We start from the raw sequence: 22,824 nt of genomic DNA, 5'->3' as shown, positions 1-22,824 counted from the left end.
ACCAGTTCCGTTTTTTCCATAATTTGAATATGGAAGGCGATCTGGCGGAAGCTACAAATTTTACTTCATAACTTGTTAAATATGGATATTTTTTTTACACAAATGCGTCGCTTCGCTTTAAAAGGCCTTTATTAACCCCCCGAGCCGTGTGGAATGTGTTTATGATGGATGGATGTGGATGGAGACACTTTCTTCAGCTCATACTCGTTTGGTAACGCATTACTGCCATTATGAAAGCTTGGATGGGTCAGGATATTTATTAATATTTCTCCAATTGTCTTAGTCAGAAACAAGAAAGTCATATACACATAGGAATGCCTGAGGGTAAGTAAAGATTGGGGTAATTTTCATTTGAAAGTGAACTAATCCTTAAAAATGTTCTGTCATGAAGCTCTAGATGGTGCAGGCTGATAGGTCTTTAACTCAATCTGCTTGCAATCACATCATTCTCTATAGGGCACAGCTGATTGGTTCCTGCTGTATCAGTAGCCAATGAGCTCACTGTCCAACCTTTAAATACATGGTCATGATTTGCATAGCAGTGCAGCATACTTTCAGAAACCTCCACCTTCCCCAGCTCCACCTGTATAAATCTGCTACAGGTAATTAATGTATGCTATACTACAGCAGTAGCAATAACAGCAGTATCAGCAATTACCAGCAGCAGAAGCAATAACCACCACCACTACTAGTAATATCCACCAGCAGCAGAAATAACAGCAGCAGCATAAGAGCAGCGTTTATCAAACACTTTACAGTCTTCACTGCATAAATTATAAATTAAATATAGATTAATCCTTATTAAAGCTACAATTTTCTCTGTTACCTTTGTTCTTTGATTAAAGGTGCCCTAGATTGTTTTTTTACAAGATGTAATATAAGTCTAAGGTGTCTCCTGAATGTGTCTGTGAAGTTTCAGCTCAAAATACCCCATAGATTGTTTTTTTATATTTTTTTTTTTAACTGCCTATTTTGGGGCATCATTAACTATGCACTGATTTTTTCAGCACGGCCCCTTTAAGAGATGCGCTTCCTCTGCCACACGAGCTGTCGACTATATTACAGCGCATTTACAAAGTTCACACAGCTAATATAACCCTCAAATGGATCTTTACAAGATGTTCGTCATGCATGCTTCAAATTATGTGAGTAAAGTATTTATTTTGATGTTTACATTTGATTCTGTGTGAGTTTGAGGCTATGCTCTGTGGCTACACTGTAGGAGAGATTTATAAAGAATGAAGTTGTGTTTATGAATTATACAGACTGCAAGTGTTTAAAAATGAAAATAGCGACGGCTCTTGTCTCCGTGAATACAGTAAGAAACGATGGTAACTTTAACCACATTTAACAGTACATTAGCAACATGCTAACAAAACATTTAGAAAGACAATTTACAAATATCACTAAAAATATCATGTCAGTTATTATTGCTCCATCTGCCATTTTTCGCTGTTGTTTTTGCTTGCTTACCTTGTCCGTGCACAGATCCAGACGTTAATACTGCCTTTCCTTGTCTAATGCGTCGAATGGGCTGGCATTATGCAAATATTGGGGTCATACATATTAATGATCCCGACTGTTAAGAAACAGTCGGTGTTACGTTGAGATCCGAGTGTTTTCCGGAAATCTTTTAAACAAAAGAGATTTACATAAGAAGGAGGAAACAGTGGAGTTTGAGACTCACTGTATGTCTTTTCCATGTACTGAACTCTTGTTATTCAACTATGCCGAGGTAAATTCAAATTCTGATTCGAGGGCACCTTTAACATTAATTAACAGACATCACAGCAACTGGTTTATTAGGCTGCTGTCACTTTAAGAGTTGCCGCTGCCGAACACGAGGTGGATCTGACGCGCATCTCATCTTTCCACAACTCTTTAAGTTCATTTAAGAACAGCGATAAGAGCAGCAACATCCACCAGCAGCAGCAATAACAGCAGCAGCAGTAACCAACAACAGCAGAAACTAGGAGAAACAACTGAGATAAAAAAAAATTTGTCAGTTTTTGGGATTGACAACCACATAGGGCTGGGCGATATATCGAATGCTTTTGTCACGCGCATTTCGTCAGTAAAGCCGGTTCCCTGATTGCCGCTAAATCGCCATGATGACCTGCTTTCAAATGAAGCGGCATTTAATAGACAGAGCCGTAGTTCACTGATAAGCCACGCAATATCGCGTTCATTATCGACGGCGATTCATAGCCTATCGATATTGAACGCGATATTGCGTGGCTTATCAGTGAACTATGACATAGTAAAAAATAAATGACATTTACATAAAAGCAAGAGAATGGTTGCTTTTGGCATTTTTTGCCTATTTTTCTATTTTACTAGACAGTTATAGTAGAATGTCAAAAAGTAGCAGTTAAATTTGCGCATGCGCAACAGAACACCAGAAGGCCGTTGCATCAGCAGCTGCCTCTTAAAGTCCCCACTGTCTGTATGAACGTGCAATGAGAGTCAAGCCCGTATGCTCTTACCAGTAACCACAGCGACAGTGACCAAAGTAATATCAAAGATGGTGACGTCCATAAAACGGAAAAGTCTTATCACTTTTGACACGACCAGTCTCGGTACACACCAGGCTCAGTCCAATTGAGCAGCGAGCCGCGTGACAGACAACAAGTTGTCAAGTCTGGTTCCATTTACAGCGCAAATTTTCAGAGAATGTGGATGTGAGTCCTGAAAACTTACCGGTGTACGTTTGGTTACACAATGCGGTTGTCACTCCCGTAAATAACTGCACTGTGTGTGAACGTAACCGTATTAAGAACTCAAATACAGGACTGACAACCGTAATCTGCTGCTGTGTGAACATAGAGTTCGATGTGCTGTTGTATCTCAAATAACTAATCTCATCTGTGTTTTTGAGTTTTGAAATCTCAGCAGCAGCTTGATATGGATTACGAAACAAAATCTTACTAATGTCCCTATAGTCCTTCTGGTCTGTGGGGAGGAGAAATATTAAAAAGAGAATAATCATAAAAAAAAAACACACCCTTGTTGCAGCCATAAATTGTTGTGCCACATGCCTTTGTGCAAGTGCAAGCATGTCTTCGTTCTCCCTTGACAAAGCTTGTCAATCTCACGCCTCCGTGTCGGCGACTCGACTCTGACATGTCAAATGACATCAGTCTAAAGGAATGCTGTCACGGATCCAGACACTGAACAAGAAAACAGAATTAAATATGCAAGCAAAACCGCGGCCTGAGTGACAGTAGGAACTGTGACCGAACACTCGCCGCTCTCCCAGCGCTAACCACGAGGCGTCTTTAGAACCAAGCATCTGGGTTTTATCTCCTCGGGGCTTTGAAAAGCTTTACAAGGTTTGATTATTGTGTGAGCACGATGCAACAACATTCAAAAAGCCTCTTTCTGGAAAAAGGCAAGCAAGCAAGCAAAACATCAATGCTGGCAGCATGTCACTGGGGTTTAAGGGAACACGACTTATTAAGTTGATGAGAACATTTTGATTGTTACGAGGCGTTTTGACACTGTGCCTGCAGCGTAAGCGAGTCTTTTACGGCTCTGTTTTCCGTTTCAAAGAACAGTAATGTGGAAAATGTCCAATCTTCTCTGCCCTGCAGTCAGTCTTTGCGCTGCTTTTGGTGAGTATTTTCAGCACCTTCTCGTCTATGGAGACCGCCTCGCTCTTAGTGCTGAGGCCTTTCAGGCGTCTACAGATGGAGTCATGGGTTCAGTGGTTAGCATGGTTCGCTTAGATTTGCCTTCCCCACTTATGCATCACGCGTTCCCCACAATGCTGTACTTCTCTCCTATACTGGAGGCCTCATCGAATTTTCTGTCTGCATGTGAATCTCCGAAAATAACAATGACAAAAATGGTGTGAGACAAATGTTTGAGTATGTTCTAGTATCGAGCTCTTGAACAAACAACACACAGAATTATGCCAGAATGCCCGTTTTGTGTAGTATCCTCATAAGAGCAGTCTTAAATGAGTTTAATAACGTCTTAAATGAACGTAAAGAGGTGTGAAAAGATGAGATGCGCGTCAGATCCACGTCGTGTTCGGCAGCGGCAGCTCTTAAAGTGACAGCAGCCTAATAAACCAGCTGCTGTGATGATGTCTGTTAATTAATGTTAATCAAATAACAAAGGTAACAGAGCAAATTGTAGCTTTAATAAGGATTAATCTATATTTAATTTATAATTTATGCAGTGAAAACTGTAAAGTGTTTGATAACTTTATTCAATTTCTGTGTATTTCTGTGTATTTAGACAGGTAAATATGACATTTATTATAATGGGTTTATGTGAAGATTGGTTTAAGTTCACTTAAATTAAAAGTTATTATTTTTTTAAAGCCTAATAAATGTTGAAATTAATAGCTTTTAGTTTTACTATAATGTTGAATGTCTATAATTAATGTTAAAAAACAACAATAATAATAATTAATTTTACAAAATTAAAAAAAATGTAAGAATTTGAATTCCTGAAACAAGCCTTCTTAAAAAACATCATAAACAACCTCTTAATGTGCCAGTTTATGTGTAGGCAGTGCAAAAAGACAGACTTCGAGGTTTTTTTATTGCAAGATCCGCCATACAATCAGTTTCATTTAATTCTTATTAAAACTGTTCTTAAGAAAATATGAGAACTAAAGCATTTTTCAAGAATTGCACATTCTTACAAACTTCTTAGAATTTATCTTAACAAATTTCTTAACTTTTTTTAAAGAAGATTTTTATTAATCTGTTTTTTAAACTACTGTGTGATTTTATTTCATATGGTGATAGCTTTTTTCCATCCAAGTAGTGAATTTCACAGCATTTCACAGTTTTGAGAGCTGATTGCAGCCAATTATTCAGTCACATGACTTGAGATAAAGTTGCATGACTTTTTTGATGTGCATCTAGGAATTCAGCTGGTAAATGTGTTTACATAGTAGTTTATGCACATGGATTTTGTTTGTTTCAAAATTTCAATGTGTTTGCCACCAGCATTTCTTATTTGCAATATCCCAAAATGTGCATAAAAACAGTGAATGGAAACTAAGCTAATGTAAAAATAGATATTTACATATCAAACCCTAAATGAAAAGCCAATATACAATATATATCAGTATATATATACAATATGTATCATATATAAAATGTATCAGTCAGACTTCATTATATGCATATGTGCAACATATAGAGTGTGATTATCAGCTGCGGGTTACATCTGGAGAGGATGCAAAGGAAATCCAACAAGTTTGGTCAGAAAAAGACTGCAGAGTTTCAAAACCCTGACTCTAAGCATGAACTTTGACCTTATTCTCACCCACCAGCTCTGTGAAACACTGCTAAAACTGCCCACTGCTGCAGCGATCACAGTAATGAAATGGCAGAGTAGTGTGTGTGTGTGTGTGTGTGTGTGAGTGTGGCTGTATAACCGTCTCCATATCTCTGTTCAGATGTGCCCATCATCTTAAAACAGCACTCGCTGCTCGGAGCGGTGCTGACTGAGAGAAAAAATGATGTCTGGAGGACAAATACGGCACGTAAATAATTAATCACATCCCATCTCTGTCACTCCTAGAATTCTCCTAGACTTGATCCGCTCTGCTTTATCTCCATGTCCCTTGATATAAAAACACACATACCTGCACTCGAAACACACACTGCATAGAGCAGAAAGAGCTCTCCTGATGCACCGTCATTCAAAACCTACGATCGTACAATATAAAGAAGTTTAGTTCAATACAACCTTTCTTTTCCTTCAATTTGACAATAACCATTATTTATTTATTGAATTATTTACAGCATTGCATGCACAAAGGAAGTCTCTGGGGCATTGCAACAAGAGCGTTAAAATGTTGTTTCAAAAGTATGGCTCTACAAACTAATAAAACAGTACATCTTTCCCTCAAATCAAGAATGATACCACTAGGCGGACTGGATACTGCTTCAGGTATTTAAAGACCCCTTATTGTTAACAGAAATATCCACCCACAGGAATTAATGTCGATAGCACATAACCAGACATTCATCGAGACAAGTAGTCCCACTGCTAAAGGATGATTGAGACGACTAAACTGCTCAAATAATAAACACACACAGTGATTCAACACAAATACAAGCTGCACGTTTCTGCTTTGAATCCCTCTGAAATGCCTCATCATAGACTCCCATTGAGCATCACTGCGAACATAATTTTTGTTTGTTTTGACAAACTGAGGGATGAGTCAATATTTTATGCAACAGATGTTGTTCATTAAGCTTAAGTTGTTTTGCACATTCCATTAAGGGCCAGTTTCGGTATTGTGCACCTGGTATGATTGATCATTTATTTTAAAGATTAAAAAATTATGATATCAAGATTAAAATAAATAAACACACACACAACTTATAAATTGCATGCAAAACTAATTGGGTTTTAAACTGTAGTAAAAACCGAACTAGCAGTGGTCAGGAAACACTAGCCATGTGCTCTGCAATCTGAGGTTATGAACCAAATAAATAAAATAAGGGGTTAACCACACTGCAGTCTCTGCTGTCATCACCCACATCCTAACAAGTTCTACACTGCTCTAAAACCAGGACCTTAAGATGCTGCCTACATAGGGAGCTCACCAGGTTTTGAAACCAAACCCATGTCTACAGCGGACACGATAGTTGAGATGTCTGCTGCATCAAAGCTGCACATCAGGGACCAGAAACATCAAGTTGCCTTTGATTTCAGTCAGAAGTTTAAATACACAACAAATAAAATTCATACTAAAACCGATTTGTAAATAAAGAATAATTGAAAGAAAAAATGTCAGCACAGGTTAACCCTAACCCTAACATCACGGTCTCTGTCAAAAGAAGCATCGGCGGCTTTGTTTATTATAACGGGAGTGATTTAGTTGAGGAGTGTGCCATCACGCATCACGGCATGCCATCTGCGTCTAGTGTAGACATGGGCTGTGTTCGAAATCGCCCCTTATACCCTGTATAGGAGACAGCCATTTGTAGTGGTGTCCGAAACTATAGTGGATGTTATTGAGTGCACTTATCCAATCCCATAATAGACTGAAATAACGAGTGTACAACTGATGTACGCTCAACGGCTAGAAAATACCCATAATGCACTGTGACGGTCGTGCCGAATGAATTCCGACATTTCACCAGAAGATGGCGCCCGCAGGTGAATCATCCATCCATCCATTTTCCAAACCGTACTAGTCCAATGTGGGTACAGCGTAATATCATACAGGTATAAATACCTTTTTTTTAAGATTTTTTTTTGCCGTTTTTGCTTTTTTAATGATAGGACAGTATGTAGACAGGAAGCGAAGTTGGAGAGAGAGAGAGAGAGAGAGAGAGAGAGAGAGAGAGAGGAGGATGGGATCGGGAAACGTTGACGAGCCGGGACTCAAACTCAAGCCGCCCAAGGCGTAACAGCACTATATGTCGGTGCTGCCCACGAGGCTATCGGCACTGACATACATTCCTTTTTAATTGATTATTCAATTGTTTAATTAAGGTTTATACATGCTAGTTTCTATGACAGAGTTCAAGATAAATCTTTTCATTACTACTGGAGATGCCAGTTTGCTAAGTTTCAAATGATTATTACACAGCAAGCAAAACTACGGAAACGCGGAAGGGTGCACTCAGTGTCTGAATTCACTCGCTCAAGTAGACTATATTAGTGGACTAATGTATGGAATAGTGAATGAGGGTATAGGGGGTGATTTCAAGCACAGCTATGGTGTGACATGCAATATTTCATTATAAATTATTTTAAACAGTTTTTTCCTTGTCATTTTTAAATATGTTAAGAGTTCAATTTTAGCACTGCAAGTGATAAAAATGGCAAAACATACAAAAGCATCTAAAAATAGACACCTTTCCTTTTAAATTCATATAAATTTAAAACTACTGTCTTGAAAGCTAACAAATGATCCCAATACTTGTGCTCACGTTTCCTAAAAGCTGCATCAAATTCATCACTGAGCAACAGATATGCTGTATCTCCTGCGGTGAGATCTGATCCCGTTCCTCCGCGCATTGGGAAAAGAATCATCCGTTCAGCAGACAACATGCTGAGACACAGAGCGGCATGTTTCCTAAAATCTCCTAATCCCTTCAGTTTTGCCGAAACGGACGATTTCACGCTGTTTGCTAAACTCCAATGCAACAAATCAGGTGTCTGGTGAGGCACGCATGCAGGACTGCGATCCTCTGATGTCCCCGTGAGAAACCCCCGCTGTGAGAGCCAGACGGGGAGTCTATAAAACAAAACCGCAGACTTTATAACCAGACTGACTTCACTTACCAATAAACATGCTCTCCATGGTCATCACGGAGCGTCCCTGCGCACCGATGCCGTCAAGAGTGAATCCATGATTTCATCTGTATATGTGGGGAACTGCGACCACGAGGGCTGCTGCTAGTTTTCTCTCTCTATCTGTGAACTGAGATCTTCAGAAAAACTCTGTCTCCCTCTTGCACCTCCGTCCTCAGCTGTGTCTCAGAGCGAGGTGATCCTCTCCAGCTGTAATCTGACTCCTGGTGAATGAGCTCTCGCCGGCGTGCCGATATCAGCGTCTCTAGCGGGAGTCAAACCGCGGCTGCTCATTTGTTCTGTCTGAGTGTTCCTCAGGCTCTACTCTCTCTCTCTCTCTCTCTCTCTCTCTCTCTCTCTCTCTTATCTCTCATTCCCTCTTCCAGCACCTCCCAACTTCATATATCATGTTCTCTCTCACTTTCTCTTCAGTTATCTGGTGACATCCTCAAATGTGATTCATAAAGTAAACAAGATTTTAATTTCTAGCTTATTGTATTAATTTATTTAGCAAGAAAATGTGAACGTTTGGTCTAACTGCAAAAGTCTTGATGCAAGAGTGTTAGAGAAGGTGATTTAAATGGTTTAGGGTTTGCACTGTTGTGTTGCTAGATGGTTACTAGGATGTTCTGCAAGGTTGTTGCTAGGGTGCTCTAGGATGTTGTTAGGTGTTGTTGGTAGTTGCAGAAGTTGTTTACTGGCAAAAATGAAGTCTCACATCTCTGTGATCTTTTGCTCTCTAAATATGCCTCGGGTCACTCCTTCAATGCAAGTCTCTTTTTGCTGGTTATCATCTGCTAGGGGAACAACAGTCTAAACACTTAGTAAAGTAACAGCACACATTTGATGTGTGAAAAATGTATGTTGCAATGTTTAATAGTTACAGTTAAGAGTTAGTTCTGATCACTATTCTTTTAAAGGTGATGTAAGACGTTTTATGTTAAAACACATTCTCATAACCCAGTTTATTGTTCATTGACTATTATTATTATGCCATTCATGAGTTTATCTCTCCCAAAAGTATAAGAATTGAGCTTGCAGATTTGTCAAGCTTTTTCCTGCTCAACTAATATAGAGTTTGGGGTGTGGCTACTGTAGCAGATGGAGAGTTTGGGGTGTGGCTACTGTAGCAGGTGGAGAGTTTGGGTTGTGACTACTATAGCATGCAGAGAGTTTGGGGTGTGGCTACTGTAGCAGGTGGAGAGTTTGGGGCGTGGCTACTCTAGCAGATGGAGAGTTTGGGGCGTGGCTACTGTAGCAGATGGAGAGTTTGGGGCGTGGCTACTGTAGCAGATGGAGAGTTTGGGGTGTGGCTACTGTAGCAGATGGAGAGTTTGGGGTGTGGCTACTGTAGCAGGCAGGGAGTTTGGGTTGTGGCTACTGTAGCAGGTGGAGAGTTTGGGGCGTGGCTACTGTAGCAGATGGAGAGTTTGGGGTGTGGCTACTGTAGCAGGTGGAGAGTTTGGGGCGTGGCTACAGTAGCAGATGGAGAGTTTGGGGTGTGGCTACTGTAGCAGGTGGAGAGTTTGGGGCGTGGCTACAGTAGCAGATGGAGAGTTTGGGGTGTGGCTACTGTAGCAGGTGGAGAGTTTGGGGCGTGGCTACAGTAGCAGATGGAGAGTTTGGGGTGTGGCTACTGTAGCAGGTGGAGAGTTTGGGGCGTGGCTACTGTAGCAGATGGAGAGTTTGGGGTGTGGCTACTGTAGCAGGTGGAGAGTTTGGGGCGTGGCTACTGTAGCAGATGGAGAGTTTGGGGTGTGGCTACTGTAGCAGGTGGAGAGTTTGGGGCGTGGCTACTGTAGCAAATGGAGAGTTTGGGGTGTGGCTACTGTAGCAGGTGGAGAGTTTGGGGTGTGGCTACTGTAGCAGGTGGAGAGTTTGGGGCATGGCTACTGTAGCAGATGGAGAGTTTGGGGTGTGGCTACTGTAGCAGGTGAGGACTTTGGGGTGTGGATACTGTAGCAGGTGGAGAGTTTGGGTTGTGGCTACTATAGCAGGCAGAGAGTTTGGGGTGTGGCTACTGTAGCAGATGGAGAGTTTTGGGTGTGGCTACTGTAGCAGGTGAGGAGTTTGGGGCGTGGCTACTGTAACCGGCGGAGAGTTTGGGGTGTGGCTACTCTAGCAGGCAGGGAGTTTGGGTTGTGGCTACTGTAGCAGATGAAGAGATTGGGGTGTGGCTACTGTAGCAGATGGAGAGTTTGGGGTGTGGCTACTATAGCAGGCAGAGAGTTTGGGGTGTGGTTATTGTAACAGGCGGAGAGTTTGGGGTGTGGCTACTGTAGCTGGCAGAGAGTTTGGGGTGTGACTACTGTAGCAGATGGAGAGTTTGGGGTGTGGCTACTGTAGCAGGTGAGGAGTTTGGGGTGTGGCTACTGTAGCAGGTGGAGAGTTTGGGGTGTGGTTATTGTAACAGGCGGAGAGTTTGGGGCGTGGCTACTGTAGCAGATGGAGAGTTTGGGGTGTGGCTACTGTAGCAGGTGGAGAGTTTGGGGTGTGGCTACTGTAGCAGGTGGAGAGTTTGGGGTGTGGCTACTATAGCAGGCAGGGAGTTTGGGGTGTGGTTATTGTAACAGGCGGAGAGTTTGGGGCGTGGCTACTGTAGCAGATGAAGAGATTGGGGTGTGGTTACTGTAACAGGCAGAGAGTTTGGGGTGTGGCTACTGTAGCAGGTGAGGAGTTTGGGGCGTGGCTACTGTAACAGGCGGAGAGTTTGGGTTGTGGCTACTATAGCAGGCAGAGAGTTTGGGGTGTGGCTACTGTAGCAGATGGAGAGTTTGGGGTGTGGCTACTATAGCAGGTGAGGAGTTTGGGGCGTGGCTACTGTAACCGGCGGAGAGTTTGGGGTGTGGATACTCTAGCAGGCAGGGAGTTTGGGTTGTGGCTACTGTAGCAGATGAAGAGATTGGGGTGTGGCTACTGTAGCAGATGGAGAGTTTGGGGTGTGGCTACTATAGCAGGCAGAGAGTTTGGGGTGTGGTTATTGTAACAGGCGGAGAGTTTGGGGTGTGGCTACTGTAGCAGGCAGAGAGTTTGGGGTGTGGCTACTGTAGCAGATGGAGAGTTTGGGGTGTGGCTACTGTAGCAGGCAGAGAGTTTGGGGTGTGGCTACTGTAGCAGATGGAGAGTTTGGGGTGTGGCTACTGTAGCAGATGGAGAGTTTGGGGTGTGGCTACTATAGCAGGCAGAGAGTTTGGGGTGTGGTTATTGTAACAGGCGGAGAGTTTGGGGTGTGGCTACTGTAGCAGGCAGAGAGTTTGGGGTGTGACTACTGTAGCAGGTGAGGAGTTTGGGGTGTGGCTACTGTAGCAGGTGGAGAGTTTGGGGTGTGGTTATTGTAACAGGCGGAGAGTTTGGGGCGTGGCTACTGTAGCAGATGGAGAGTTTGGGGTGTGGCTACTGTAGCAGGCAGAGAGTTTGGGGTGTGGCTACTGTAGCAGATAGAGAGTTTGGGGCGTGGCTACTGTAGCAGGTGGAGAGTTTGGGGTGTGGCTACTGTAGAAGGCAGATAGTTTGGGGTGTGGCTACTGTAGCAGGTGGAGAGTTTGGGGTGTGACTACTATAGCAGGCAGAGAGTTTGGGGTGTGGCTAATGTAGCAGATGGCGAGTTTGGGGCGTGGTTACTGGAACAGGTGGATAGTTTGGGGTGTAGCTACTATAGCATGCAGGGAGTTTTGGGCGTGGTTATTGTAACAGGCGGAGAGTTTGGGGTGTGACTACTGTAGCAGATGGAGAGTTTGGGGTGTGGCTACTGTAGCAGGTGAGGAGTTTGGGGTGTGGCTACTGTAGCAGGTGGAGAGTTTGGGGTGTGGCTACTGTAGCAGGCAGAGAGTTTGGGGTGTGACTACTGTAGCAGATGGAGAGTTTGGGGTGTGGCTACTGTAGCAGTTGAGGAGTTTGGGGTGTGGCTACTGTAGCAGGTGGAGAGTTTGGGGTGTGGCTACTGTAGCAGGTGAGGAGTTTGGGGTGTGGCTACTGTAGCAGATGGAGAGTTTGGGGTGTGGCTACTGTAGCAGTTGAGAAGTTTGGGGCATGGCTACTGTAACAGACAGAGAGTTTTGGGTGTGGCTAATGTAGCAGATGGAGAGTTTGGGGCGTGGCTACTGTAACAGGCAGATAGTTTGGGGTGTGGCTACTATAGCAGGCAGAGAGTTTGGGGTGTGGCTACTGTAACAGGTGGATAGTTTGGGGCGTGGCTACTGTAACAGGCATATAGTTTGAGGTGTGGCTACTGTAGCAGGTGGAATGTTTGGGGTGTGGCTACTAAAGCAGGCAGGGAGTTTGGGGTGTGGTTATTGTAACAGGCGGATAGTTTGGGGTGTGGCTACTGTAGCAGGCAGAGAATTTGGGGTGTGGCTACTGTAGCAGGTGAGGAGTTTGGGGTGTGGCTACTGTAGCAGTTGGAGAGTTTGGGGTGTGGCTACTGTAGCAGGCAGAGAGTTTGGGGCGTGGCTACTGTAGCAGGTGAGGAGTTTGGGGCGTGGCTACTGTAACAGGTGGAGATTTCGGGGTGTGGCTACTGTAACAGGCGGGGAGTTTGGGGCATGGCTACTGTAACAGGCGGGGAGTTTGGGGTGTGGCTACTGTAACAGGCGGAGAGTTTGGGGTGTGGCTACTGTAGCAGGTGGAGAGTTTGGGACGTGGCTATTGTAGCCGGTGGAGTTTTTGGTGTGGCTACTGCAGCTGGTGGAGAATTTGGGGCAAAAACTGTGCCCTATGCAAATACATTGGATGAGTTTATTTTAAGTGAGACACTCATGTTCACTCTAGACTCATGACGCATGGCAACACCTTTTATTAAGTACCTTTTATTGAAAGTAACCTAATTTTACCTGTTGAGACATGCCTGCACAAGCACCTGTAAGAGCTGTGATTGTGATTGTGAGTTTGGAGGAGGTGCTACGTGTGAAAGGGGCATTTGCAAAATAGGCTTTGTTTTTGTAATTCCGCTAGGTGCCACTAGTGTCCAAAATCTACATATTTCACATTTAAATGTTAGCAATTAATAATAGTGATGCTGTCCTTAAACACCACTAATAATGTTTTTGTCACTAATAAAGGTCATCATAATTAGCTTTATACGAACTATACATATATTTAAATAAACAGGTAAACACATGTAAATGTGTCTGTATGAGATCTTAGGAGAATATGTCATCACAGACACAAAAACACACGTACACTTGACCTTGATTCCCTCTTGGCTCTCTCTCAGATCTTTCCTTGATTGGTTCACTGTAATTCTATCTGAAGGTCAGGAGGAATTGACCGTTTGAAAGCCTCCCACACGTACTGCCTACAAATCAGAGGCTTTGCTAGCAAACAACAAAACAAACACGTATGCAGAGAAAAACAGATCACAATGCACTCTCATCCACTCACAGAGTTCAAGAGAAAGGAAAAACCAAACACTAACAAAAAAAAAAAAGAGCAGAAACAAAACTCGTTGCTTCTACGGGCTGTGTGTTACTCTCGCTACAGCTAGGAGACGGCAGATATTTTGCATCGTCGCACAGATGTTTTCAATTAATCCCGAATTCCCAATCACTCCGGTGCCTCTCGTCCCGCCTCCAGCCCGCTGCGAGTAAATACATTTATTCCGTATCTATAGTCGCAGAGCCTCCACTCGTCCAGGCTGGCAAATGTGTTTTTTAACCTTGACTTGGAGGTGTCACTGCTGAGATAGAGCATTATTTGTCACCATGAATAGCATTTAACAGCAGCTGTGCCCAGAGGAGCCCATGGTGAACCACATGCAAAGAGCAGCACGGGAAACTTCATTAATCTCTCTGTCACTTTCATGACGCTTTTCATTAGTTACACCGCTATCTGATCAACTGGCCAGTTATGTGTGTTTCCAAAGCTCTAACCAGACGAGCGACGATCTGGGAAGAAGACGAAAGAGTGTTGAGCGCTGTCCCACAATGCAACATTCAACATAGGCAATGTTCATAGTATAATATTAGCTTAATGCTTATTGAATCCTGCAGTATATAATGCATGTACTATTTTTTAAATAAATAAAAATAAATTAAATAATAAACTGCTTACTGGAGTATATAAAGTATTACTATTGTTTAATAAATAAAAATCAAATAAATAAATAAATAAATAGATAGAATAAACAGCTTATTGAATCCTGCTCAGTATATACAGCATTTACTATAAAAAATTATTATAATAATTAAAAAATAAACTGCTTACTGAATCCCACACTGTATATAAAAGCATTTACAATTTTTAATGAATAATAAAAAATAAATAAATAAATAAATAAATAAAAACTGCTTACTGAATCCTACACAGTATATAAAGCATTACTATTGTTTAATAAATAAATAAATGCAAATTAAATAAATAAACTGCTTACTGAATCATGGTCAGTATATACAGCTTTTACTATAAAATAATTATATTAATTAAATAAAAAATAAATAAATAAATAAAAACTGCTTACTGAATCCTACACAGTATATAAAACATTACTATTGTTTAATAAATAAATAAATGCAAATTAAATAAATAAACTGCTTACTGAATCATGGTCGGTATATACAGCTTTTACTATAAAATAATTATATTAATTAAATAAAAAATAAATAAACTGCTTACTCAATCCCGCAAAGTATTCACTATTTTTCTTAAAAAAAAATAAATAAATAAAATGAATCAAATAAAAAACATATAAAATGCTTAATAAATCATGTACACTACAGTATATACAGCATATAAAGCATTTAGTATTTTTAATAAATAAACAATAAATGAACTAAAATTAAAATAAATAAACAAAATAATAAACTGCTCATTAAATCCTGCACAGTATATAAAGCATTATTATGTTTAAAAATTACATGTAATTTAAATAAATAAATAAACTACTTACTGAATCATGATCAGTATATACAGCATTTACTATAAATAATAATAATTAAATAAAGAAAGAAATATTTACTATTTTTCTTATAAATAAATCAATCAAATAAAAAACAAATAAAATGCTTAATGAATCCTGCACAGTATATACAGCATTTAGCATTTAAAACAAACAATAAATGAAAAGTAAAAATGATTATTTTGCATTTTGAGTCTTTTTATACAAACTAGTGTTATTTGGGAATCTTAATGTGAACTCTAAATATACGATCTGAACTGCTATCCCAATTCATTTTATAGCTCTGTAGACTTACTGTATTGACTCATTTGTTTCTATTCCCATTTCTTCTAAGGAAGCGTAGGAGAAACATGTTAGTACGTGAACTTTAACTGAGAAGTCTCATGAGCAATGAAAAAACAACACTGCAGCAAAACAATCTATCGCCTGTCCATCTTTATAGCATCACTAACCCTTAGTTACTTTCCCTGCGAGGTGTAAACAAACACACAATAAAAAAAAGACCATTTTCACATAATAATTCCATCAGCAGAAAAGGCCGCGGGTGAAGTGATTCTGCAGGAATAATACAGTGCCCTGTTTGTCACCCCGTCAGGACGTGAGTCTATATATTCTGACATAAGTGCACACACGCATATGCATTAAATGATTGTTGCTGGTTGTGACTGCGGGCTATAATGGTTGGCGTGAGGCTCGTCCGACGCCTACAGAAGCAGAGGCGAATGTGCCGTTCACATTTAAAGAAGACACACATGTAGCTATGAATAAAGAGAGCAGCTCCCATCAAACCCTCTTCACCGATGATGCAGCAGATATTACAGACCGTTCTGAACTTCACTTCAGTTCCTGGGTTTGTACTGAGAGCAAACAGGATGCAGAATTGCAATAAGAATTTGAATGTAAGGAAAATTAATTTGATTCATTTAGACGAGAAACTAGAAAAGCAAAATCTGCCAAGAGAATCTTCAAATGCTAACTTGACAAAGGCTTGTTTGGAGGTTTTGGGGGAAAAAGCTGAAAAACCTTGAAGTTTTGAAGGTTTATAGACAGAGAATGATAGATAGATAGAATGATAGAGTGATAGAATAATAGAGGAACAAAAGGATAGAATGACTGACAGAAAATTGAATGACAGAATGTTTGATAGATAGATAGATAGATAGATAGATAGATAGATAGATAGATAGATAGATAGATAGATAGATAGATAGATAGATAGATAGATAGATAGATAGATAGATAGATAGATAGATAGATGGACGTTTTTCTATTGTTCTATCACTCTATCATTCTATCAACGATAGACAGAATGATAGAACAATAGAACGATATAGATAGATAGATAGATAGATAGATAGATAGATAGATAGAATGATAGATAGAATGATAGATAGATAGATAGATAGATAGATAGATAGATAGATAGATAGATAGATAGATAGATAGATAGATAGATAGATAGATAGATAGATAGATAGATAGATAGAATGATAGAACAATAGAACGATAGATATATAAAGGGTGGACGTTCTTCTATTGTTCTATCATTCTATCAACTATAGACAGAATGACAGAATGATAGAACAATAGAAAGATATAGATAGATAGATAGATAGATAGATAGATAGATAGATAGATAGATAGATAGATAGATAGATAGATAGATAGATAGATAGATAGATAGATAGATAGATAGACACTTCTATCACTCTATGATTCTAATTTTATATATACAATAGACAGATTGATAGATAGAATGATAGATAGAACAAATGATAGATAGATAGATAGATAGATAGATAGATAGATAGATAGATAGATAGATAGATAGATAGATAGATAGATAGATAGATAGATAGATAGATAGATAGATAGATAGATAGATAGACATTCTTCTATCGTTCTATCACCCTATTGTTCTATCAATCTATATACGATGGATAGAACAATAGATAGACAGACGGACGGACAGATGTTCTTCTATCGTTCTATCGTTCCATCACTCTATTGTTCTATCATTCTATCAACGATAGATAAAATGATAGACAGAACGATAGATAGATAGATAGATAGATAGATAGATAGATAGATAGATAGATAGATAGATAGATAGATAGATAGATAGATAGATAGATAGATAGATAGATAGATAGATAGATAGATAGAACAATAGATAGATAGAACAATAGATAGATAGAACAATAGATAGAATAGATAGATAGAGCAATAGATAGAATAGATAGATAGATAGATAGATAGATAGATAGATAGATAGATAGATAGATAGATAGATAGACATTCTTCTATCGTTCTATCACCCTATTGTTCTATCAATCTATATACGATGGATAGAACAATAGATAGACAGACGGACGGACAGATGTTCTTCTATCGTTCTATCGTTCCATCACTCTATTGTTCTATCATTCTATCAACGATAGATAAAATGATAGACAGAACGATAGATAGATAGATAGATAGATAGATAGATAGATAGATAGATAGAACAATAGATAGATAGAACAATAGATAGATAGAACAATAGATAGAATAGATAGATAGAGCAATAGATAGAATAGATAGATAGATAGATAGATAGATAGATAGATAGATAGATAGATAGATAGATAGATAGATAGATAGATAGATAGATAGATAGATAGATAGATAGATAGATAGATAGATAGATAGATAGATAGATATTCTGTGATATTTCTTCAGTAAATCACCAAGATTAATGCTCAAAGAGCCTAAAACACTGGTAACAGTAAACTCTCTGGAGCACAGAGCCTCTCATGCACTGACAATCTTGAGATAACAAAGTATTCGTGTGTTGGCCCTTGTATTCACAAGTCCAAGTATTCCCATAAATTGATTTTATTAAAAGCACATTTTCAGTGAGGTAACTGTACAGTGATACGGATCACGTTTCTGTCTGCATCACCTCCTCACTTCACTCGCACAGAGCAGATATTAAACACGCTCTGGCGAACGCCGTCCTCCCAGAGCTGTTACTCTCTCATGCCGTTCTTTTTTAATAAGATTTTGCTGCATGCAAATAGGCAGAGCTGTGAGAAAACAAGGACGTTATTTATTAGGGCTCAGAGAAGCGTTTCATATCATCGGGGCTCAAAGAAGCGTTTGCGCTTTCAACAGCAGTCGCACAGAAGATCTTACCAGAGTGCTAAATACTAAAAGTGTCTCAACATCTCACATCTGCAGATCACTGACATTTAACCAAATGTGTTGAATCCAATCAAACCACAGCAGCAAAACACAAAATGTGACCCTAAACAACTAAAAAGTATTAAAAAAGTATTAAAATTTGGAATGTAACTCATCCTGCAATCATTCACTATGAAAAACAGACGGAGACTTCAAATTGTGTACTTGTTTAAAGTACCCTTTGTGGTGAAAATCAACTTTTTAATGATGTTTATATGTGGTAACATGGTTTGTAACATTAGCAACCCATTATTAGCAGTTTGATAATGTAGTCAAGCAAAAGGCTAATCACATTAATTACCGTTATGTGTCTGATGTCGTAAAAAGCGATAAAATTGTGCAGCGTTTACATCAGTAGGTGGAGGTGGAGGTGGGGCTAATTTACATATTCATGGGTCCATGCATACTAAATGAAGCAAGGGTGTAGAGTTACATTCAAGCTATTTTAAGGCATGAAGAATTTTTTTTTTAAATATGTCATTTTGGTGATCAAAGGTGAGTTTTAAAGGATAAAATGACTGACTACAAGGAGACTTTATCAGAGCTTTTACTTTTATAAACTAAAAATGTGGGGAAAAGGAACTTTGCGACCAAATGCACCAGCCAAACCGAAGCTTTAGATGGGTCATGAATTGAGAAATAAAATTTTCCTTGATTTTTTGAGGTTATTGTACTATAAAAATATCCTAAGTTTCAGAACTCAAAAAACGTTCTTGTTAGTCCAATAACAGCTTATACTGAAACCAAGGCTTTTGTCACATTATTGTGTCATAGCAAGACAAAAGAAGATGATCGACGCCCACTTCTACATCATTGCCTCTTTAGCCTCAGTAGCAGTAAATATGAGACAGACACAAACACAGGATTACTCCAACAACAAAATCGTAGATTTTTTTTTTTTAAGAATGCATGGATGAACTTTATTTTTAACAAAGTTCCATAAGTTATCCTGTCAATTACTACTGTGGTAACTCAAAGTACTTTATTTGCCACAACAAAGACTTATAAAGCATATGTAATATACATTTAGCAAATGCTTCAACTAACGAGATAAACACCTTCTGAAGCGCCTCCATTTCAACACTGATATAATATAATAAAATACAATACCTCACAAATACATAAGGAATATATAAAGATAATTAATTACCATGCTAATGTTTGGTATTTAAGGTTCATTGTCTTCTGATTCAGGATCAGTCTCTGGCTCAAATATGTATGGCGAACACTGGAATTTTTCAAAACAATTCCACACGTGTAATAGAGAGGATGTTAAAATTATTTTAATATGCAAAACCCAATCATAGCAGTGGACGTTTACTTCTAAGTCCTGAATGCAGCACATCAAAATGGAGTGTTTCAAAAAAGATGGTCAAAAATGACAGAAAGTAGCTTATTACTACTAAATTAGGATGCTTTTTGGTGTCAAAATCTTGCTAACACTATTAGTGGACCTCAAAGGACATTAAAACATTGCATGACCCCTTTAAATATTTACAGTTGTCTTTTCTCTACACAACTAATCACAAACTGTTTGTCAGCGACTTGTTGGACAGACTTCAAAACAGTTTAAAAAAGAGATTTGGCATTATGGTGCAAGTCTTTAGTGTGCAGCTGAATGTACATTGACTTGAGCCCTATCTAGGGAGCAGAATAACAAGGGCAACTACCTTAGCAACCATTTGGAACACCCTAGCAACAACATTATTACCACTCAGAATATCCGAGCAGAGCAAAACCCAAAACTCTTTAGCATCGACTTCTATACAGAAAGGCACCACTCACATTCTTCAGAAAGTGTTAAATTTTGTTATGTAAACTAAATGTATTATAAACAATGATAAATGATACATTTTATACAGCGAAATGGTAAATAACATGCTGAACATCAGCAATAAGTGAGTGAGTTGGTTTTAATTCGAATTATAACTGCCCGTCACCCATTACGCAAGAACACACCATTTCCTTTCATGGAGAAGTCTCGGGATGGGAGGAAAAAGACAAATGCAGCCAAACTCCACAGAACCGTTTCCCAGCTGAACAGCTGATAATTAAACTCTTATGTGGGCCTGACATCATCTCCACTCCAGCATGTTCAACTCACGGACTACACCAGATGTCAAACAGGAAGAAATAAGCGCCTGCGGCAATAGCACGGGCTAATGTAAAGATATCTCAGGAGAAGTGCTGTGAATTATCAGTGGAAGATCTGCGGTTCAGGTCTGAACTTTTACACAACCACTTAGTTTTGGCACATGTCGTGTGAGTAAAGGAAAGAAGTAATGGCGTTCACACAGAATGTGTTGTGTTAAAAACAGCAATATGGACTGCAACGGACAAATGATCACATGATACTTCATTTTAAATGTATTAAAAAGCAGCACAAAATGAACAAAAACACACTGTTTGTGGAGTCATTTAGCAGATGCTTTTACTCAAAGTGACTTACAGTGCACTTACAGGACAATCGCTGGGGTTAACAAGAGGTTAAGTGCCTCGCTCAAGGACTCAATAGTGATGGTTCATAGATCAGCTCTTAGGCTGTGTTCAGACTTGGCAGGTTTGGTTCGATTAAAGCGAACTCTGGTGCAACTGCTCTGTTAGTCCATCTGAACCCTGGTGTGCACCAAACAAGTGAACAAACTCCAAATAAACCAACTCTGCTGCGGTTCTACTGAAATATGAACGCAACACGGACCAAAGACATCAACAAACCAAAAACAGGATGTGATGTCACAAGGTGCGACCTTGAAAAGAACAGAATGCTCAAGCATACCTGTTTTCTTTCTCGTCATGGGAGCTACGTTGCCCATCAGAATTCAGTACAAACTGTGTTTCCTTGCAGCAGATCTTCGCTTGTGTGTGTGACGAAGTAAAAACCCGATTTCAAAAAAAGTTGGGACACTGTACAAATTGTGAATAAAAAAGGAATACAATAATTTACAAATCTCATACACTTATATTTTATTCACAATAGAATATAGATAACATATCAAATGCTGAAAGTGAGACATTTTGAAATGTCATGCCAAATATTGGCTCATTTTGGATTTCATGAGAGCTACACATTCCAAAAAAGTTGGGACAGGTAGCAATAAGAGGCCGGAAAAGTTAAATGTACATATAAGGAACAGCTGGAGGACCAATTTGCAACTTATTAGGTCAATTGGCAACATGATTGGGTATAAAAAGAGCCTCTCAGAGTGGCAGTGTCTCTCAGAAGTCAAGATGGGCAGAGGATCACCAATTCCCCCAATGCTGCGGCCAAAAATAGTGGAGCAATATCAGAAAGGAGTTTCTCAGAGAAAAATTGCAAAGAGTTTGAAGTTATCATCATCTACAGTGCATAATATCATCCAAAGATTCAGAGAATCTGTAACAATCTCTGTGCGTAAGGGTCAAGGCCGGAAAACCATACTGGATGCCCGTGATCTTCGGGCCCTTAGACGGCACTGCATCACATACAGGAATGCTACTGTAATGGAAATCACAACATGGGCTCAGGAATACTTCCAGAAAACATTGTTGGTGAACACAATCCACCGTGCCATTTGGTCAAAAAAGAAGCCATATCTAAACATGATCCAGAAGCGCAGGCGTTTTCTCTGGGCCAAGGCTCATTTAAAATGGACTGTGGCAAAGTGGAAAACTGTTCTGTGGTCAGACGAATCAAAATTTGAAGTTCTTTTTGGAAAACTGGGACGCCATGTCATCCGGACTAAAGAGGACAAGGACAACCCAAGTTGTTATCAGCGCTCAGTTCAGAAGCCTGCATCTCTGATGGTATGGGGTTGCATGAGTGTGTGTGGCATGGGCAGCTTACACATCTGGAAAGGCACCATCAATGCTGAAAGGTATATCCAAGTTCTAGAACAACATATGCTCCCATCCAGACGTCGTCTCTTTCAGGGAAGACCTTGCATTTTCCAACATGACAATGCCAGACCACATACTGCATCAATTACAACATCATGGCTGCGTAGAAGAAGGATCCGGGTACTGAAATGGCCAGCCTGCAGTCCAGATCTTTCACCCATAGAAAACATTTGGTGCATCATAAAGAGGAAGACGCAACAAAGAAGACCTTTGAGCAACTAGAAGCCTGTATTACACAAGAATGGAACAACATTCCTATTCCTAAACTTGAGCAACTTGTCTCCTCAGTCCCCAGACGTTTGCAGACTGTTATAAAAAGAAGAGGGGATGCCACACAGTGGGAAACATGGCCTTGTCCCAACTTTTTTGAGATGTGTTGATGCCATGACATTCAAAATCAACTTATTTTTCCCTTAAAATTATACATTTTCTCAGTTTAAACATTTGATATGTCATCTATGTTGTATTCTGAATAAAATATTGAAATTTGAAACTTCCACATCATTGCATTCTGTTTTTATTCACAATTTGTACAGTGTCCCAACTTTTTT

At 39.7% G+C, this 22,824-nt stretch overlaps 1 protein-coding gene across 20 annotated transcripts in view; it reads right to left on the bottom strand.

Annotated features, from left to right (window-relative positions):
* The window catches only part of znf385d (zinc finger protein 385D), a 235,096-nt gene that overhangs the window by 88,011 nt on the left and 124,261 nt on the right, over positions 1-22,824 (bottom strand). The window contains exon 1 of one of the 20 annotated variants that reach the window (XM_067412097.1): positions 8,272-8,534. The exons of the other annotated variants lie outside the window; for them this stretch is intronic. Within the exon in view, the coding sequence (XP_067268198.1) occupies positions 8,272-8,296 (25 nt within the window). The 5' untranslated portion in view covers positions 8,297-8,534. Of the gene's footprint in view, positions 1-8,271; positions 8,535-22,824 lie in introns of those variants that run through there. 20 annotated transcript variants of the gene reach the window in all.

This window comes from Chanodichthys erythropterus, chromosome 2, assembly GCF_024489055.1.
Source record: "Chanodichthys erythropterus isolate Z2021 chromosome 2, ASM2448905v1, whole genome shotgun sequence".
Classification (NCBI taxonomy): domain Eukaryota; kingdom Metazoa; phylum Chordata; class Actinopteri; order Cypriniformes; family Xenocyprididae; genus Chanodichthys; species Chanodichthys erythropterus.
The sequence above is the reverse complement of the archived record's forward strand: the minus strand, read 5'-3'. Positions and strand labels throughout refer to the sequence as shown.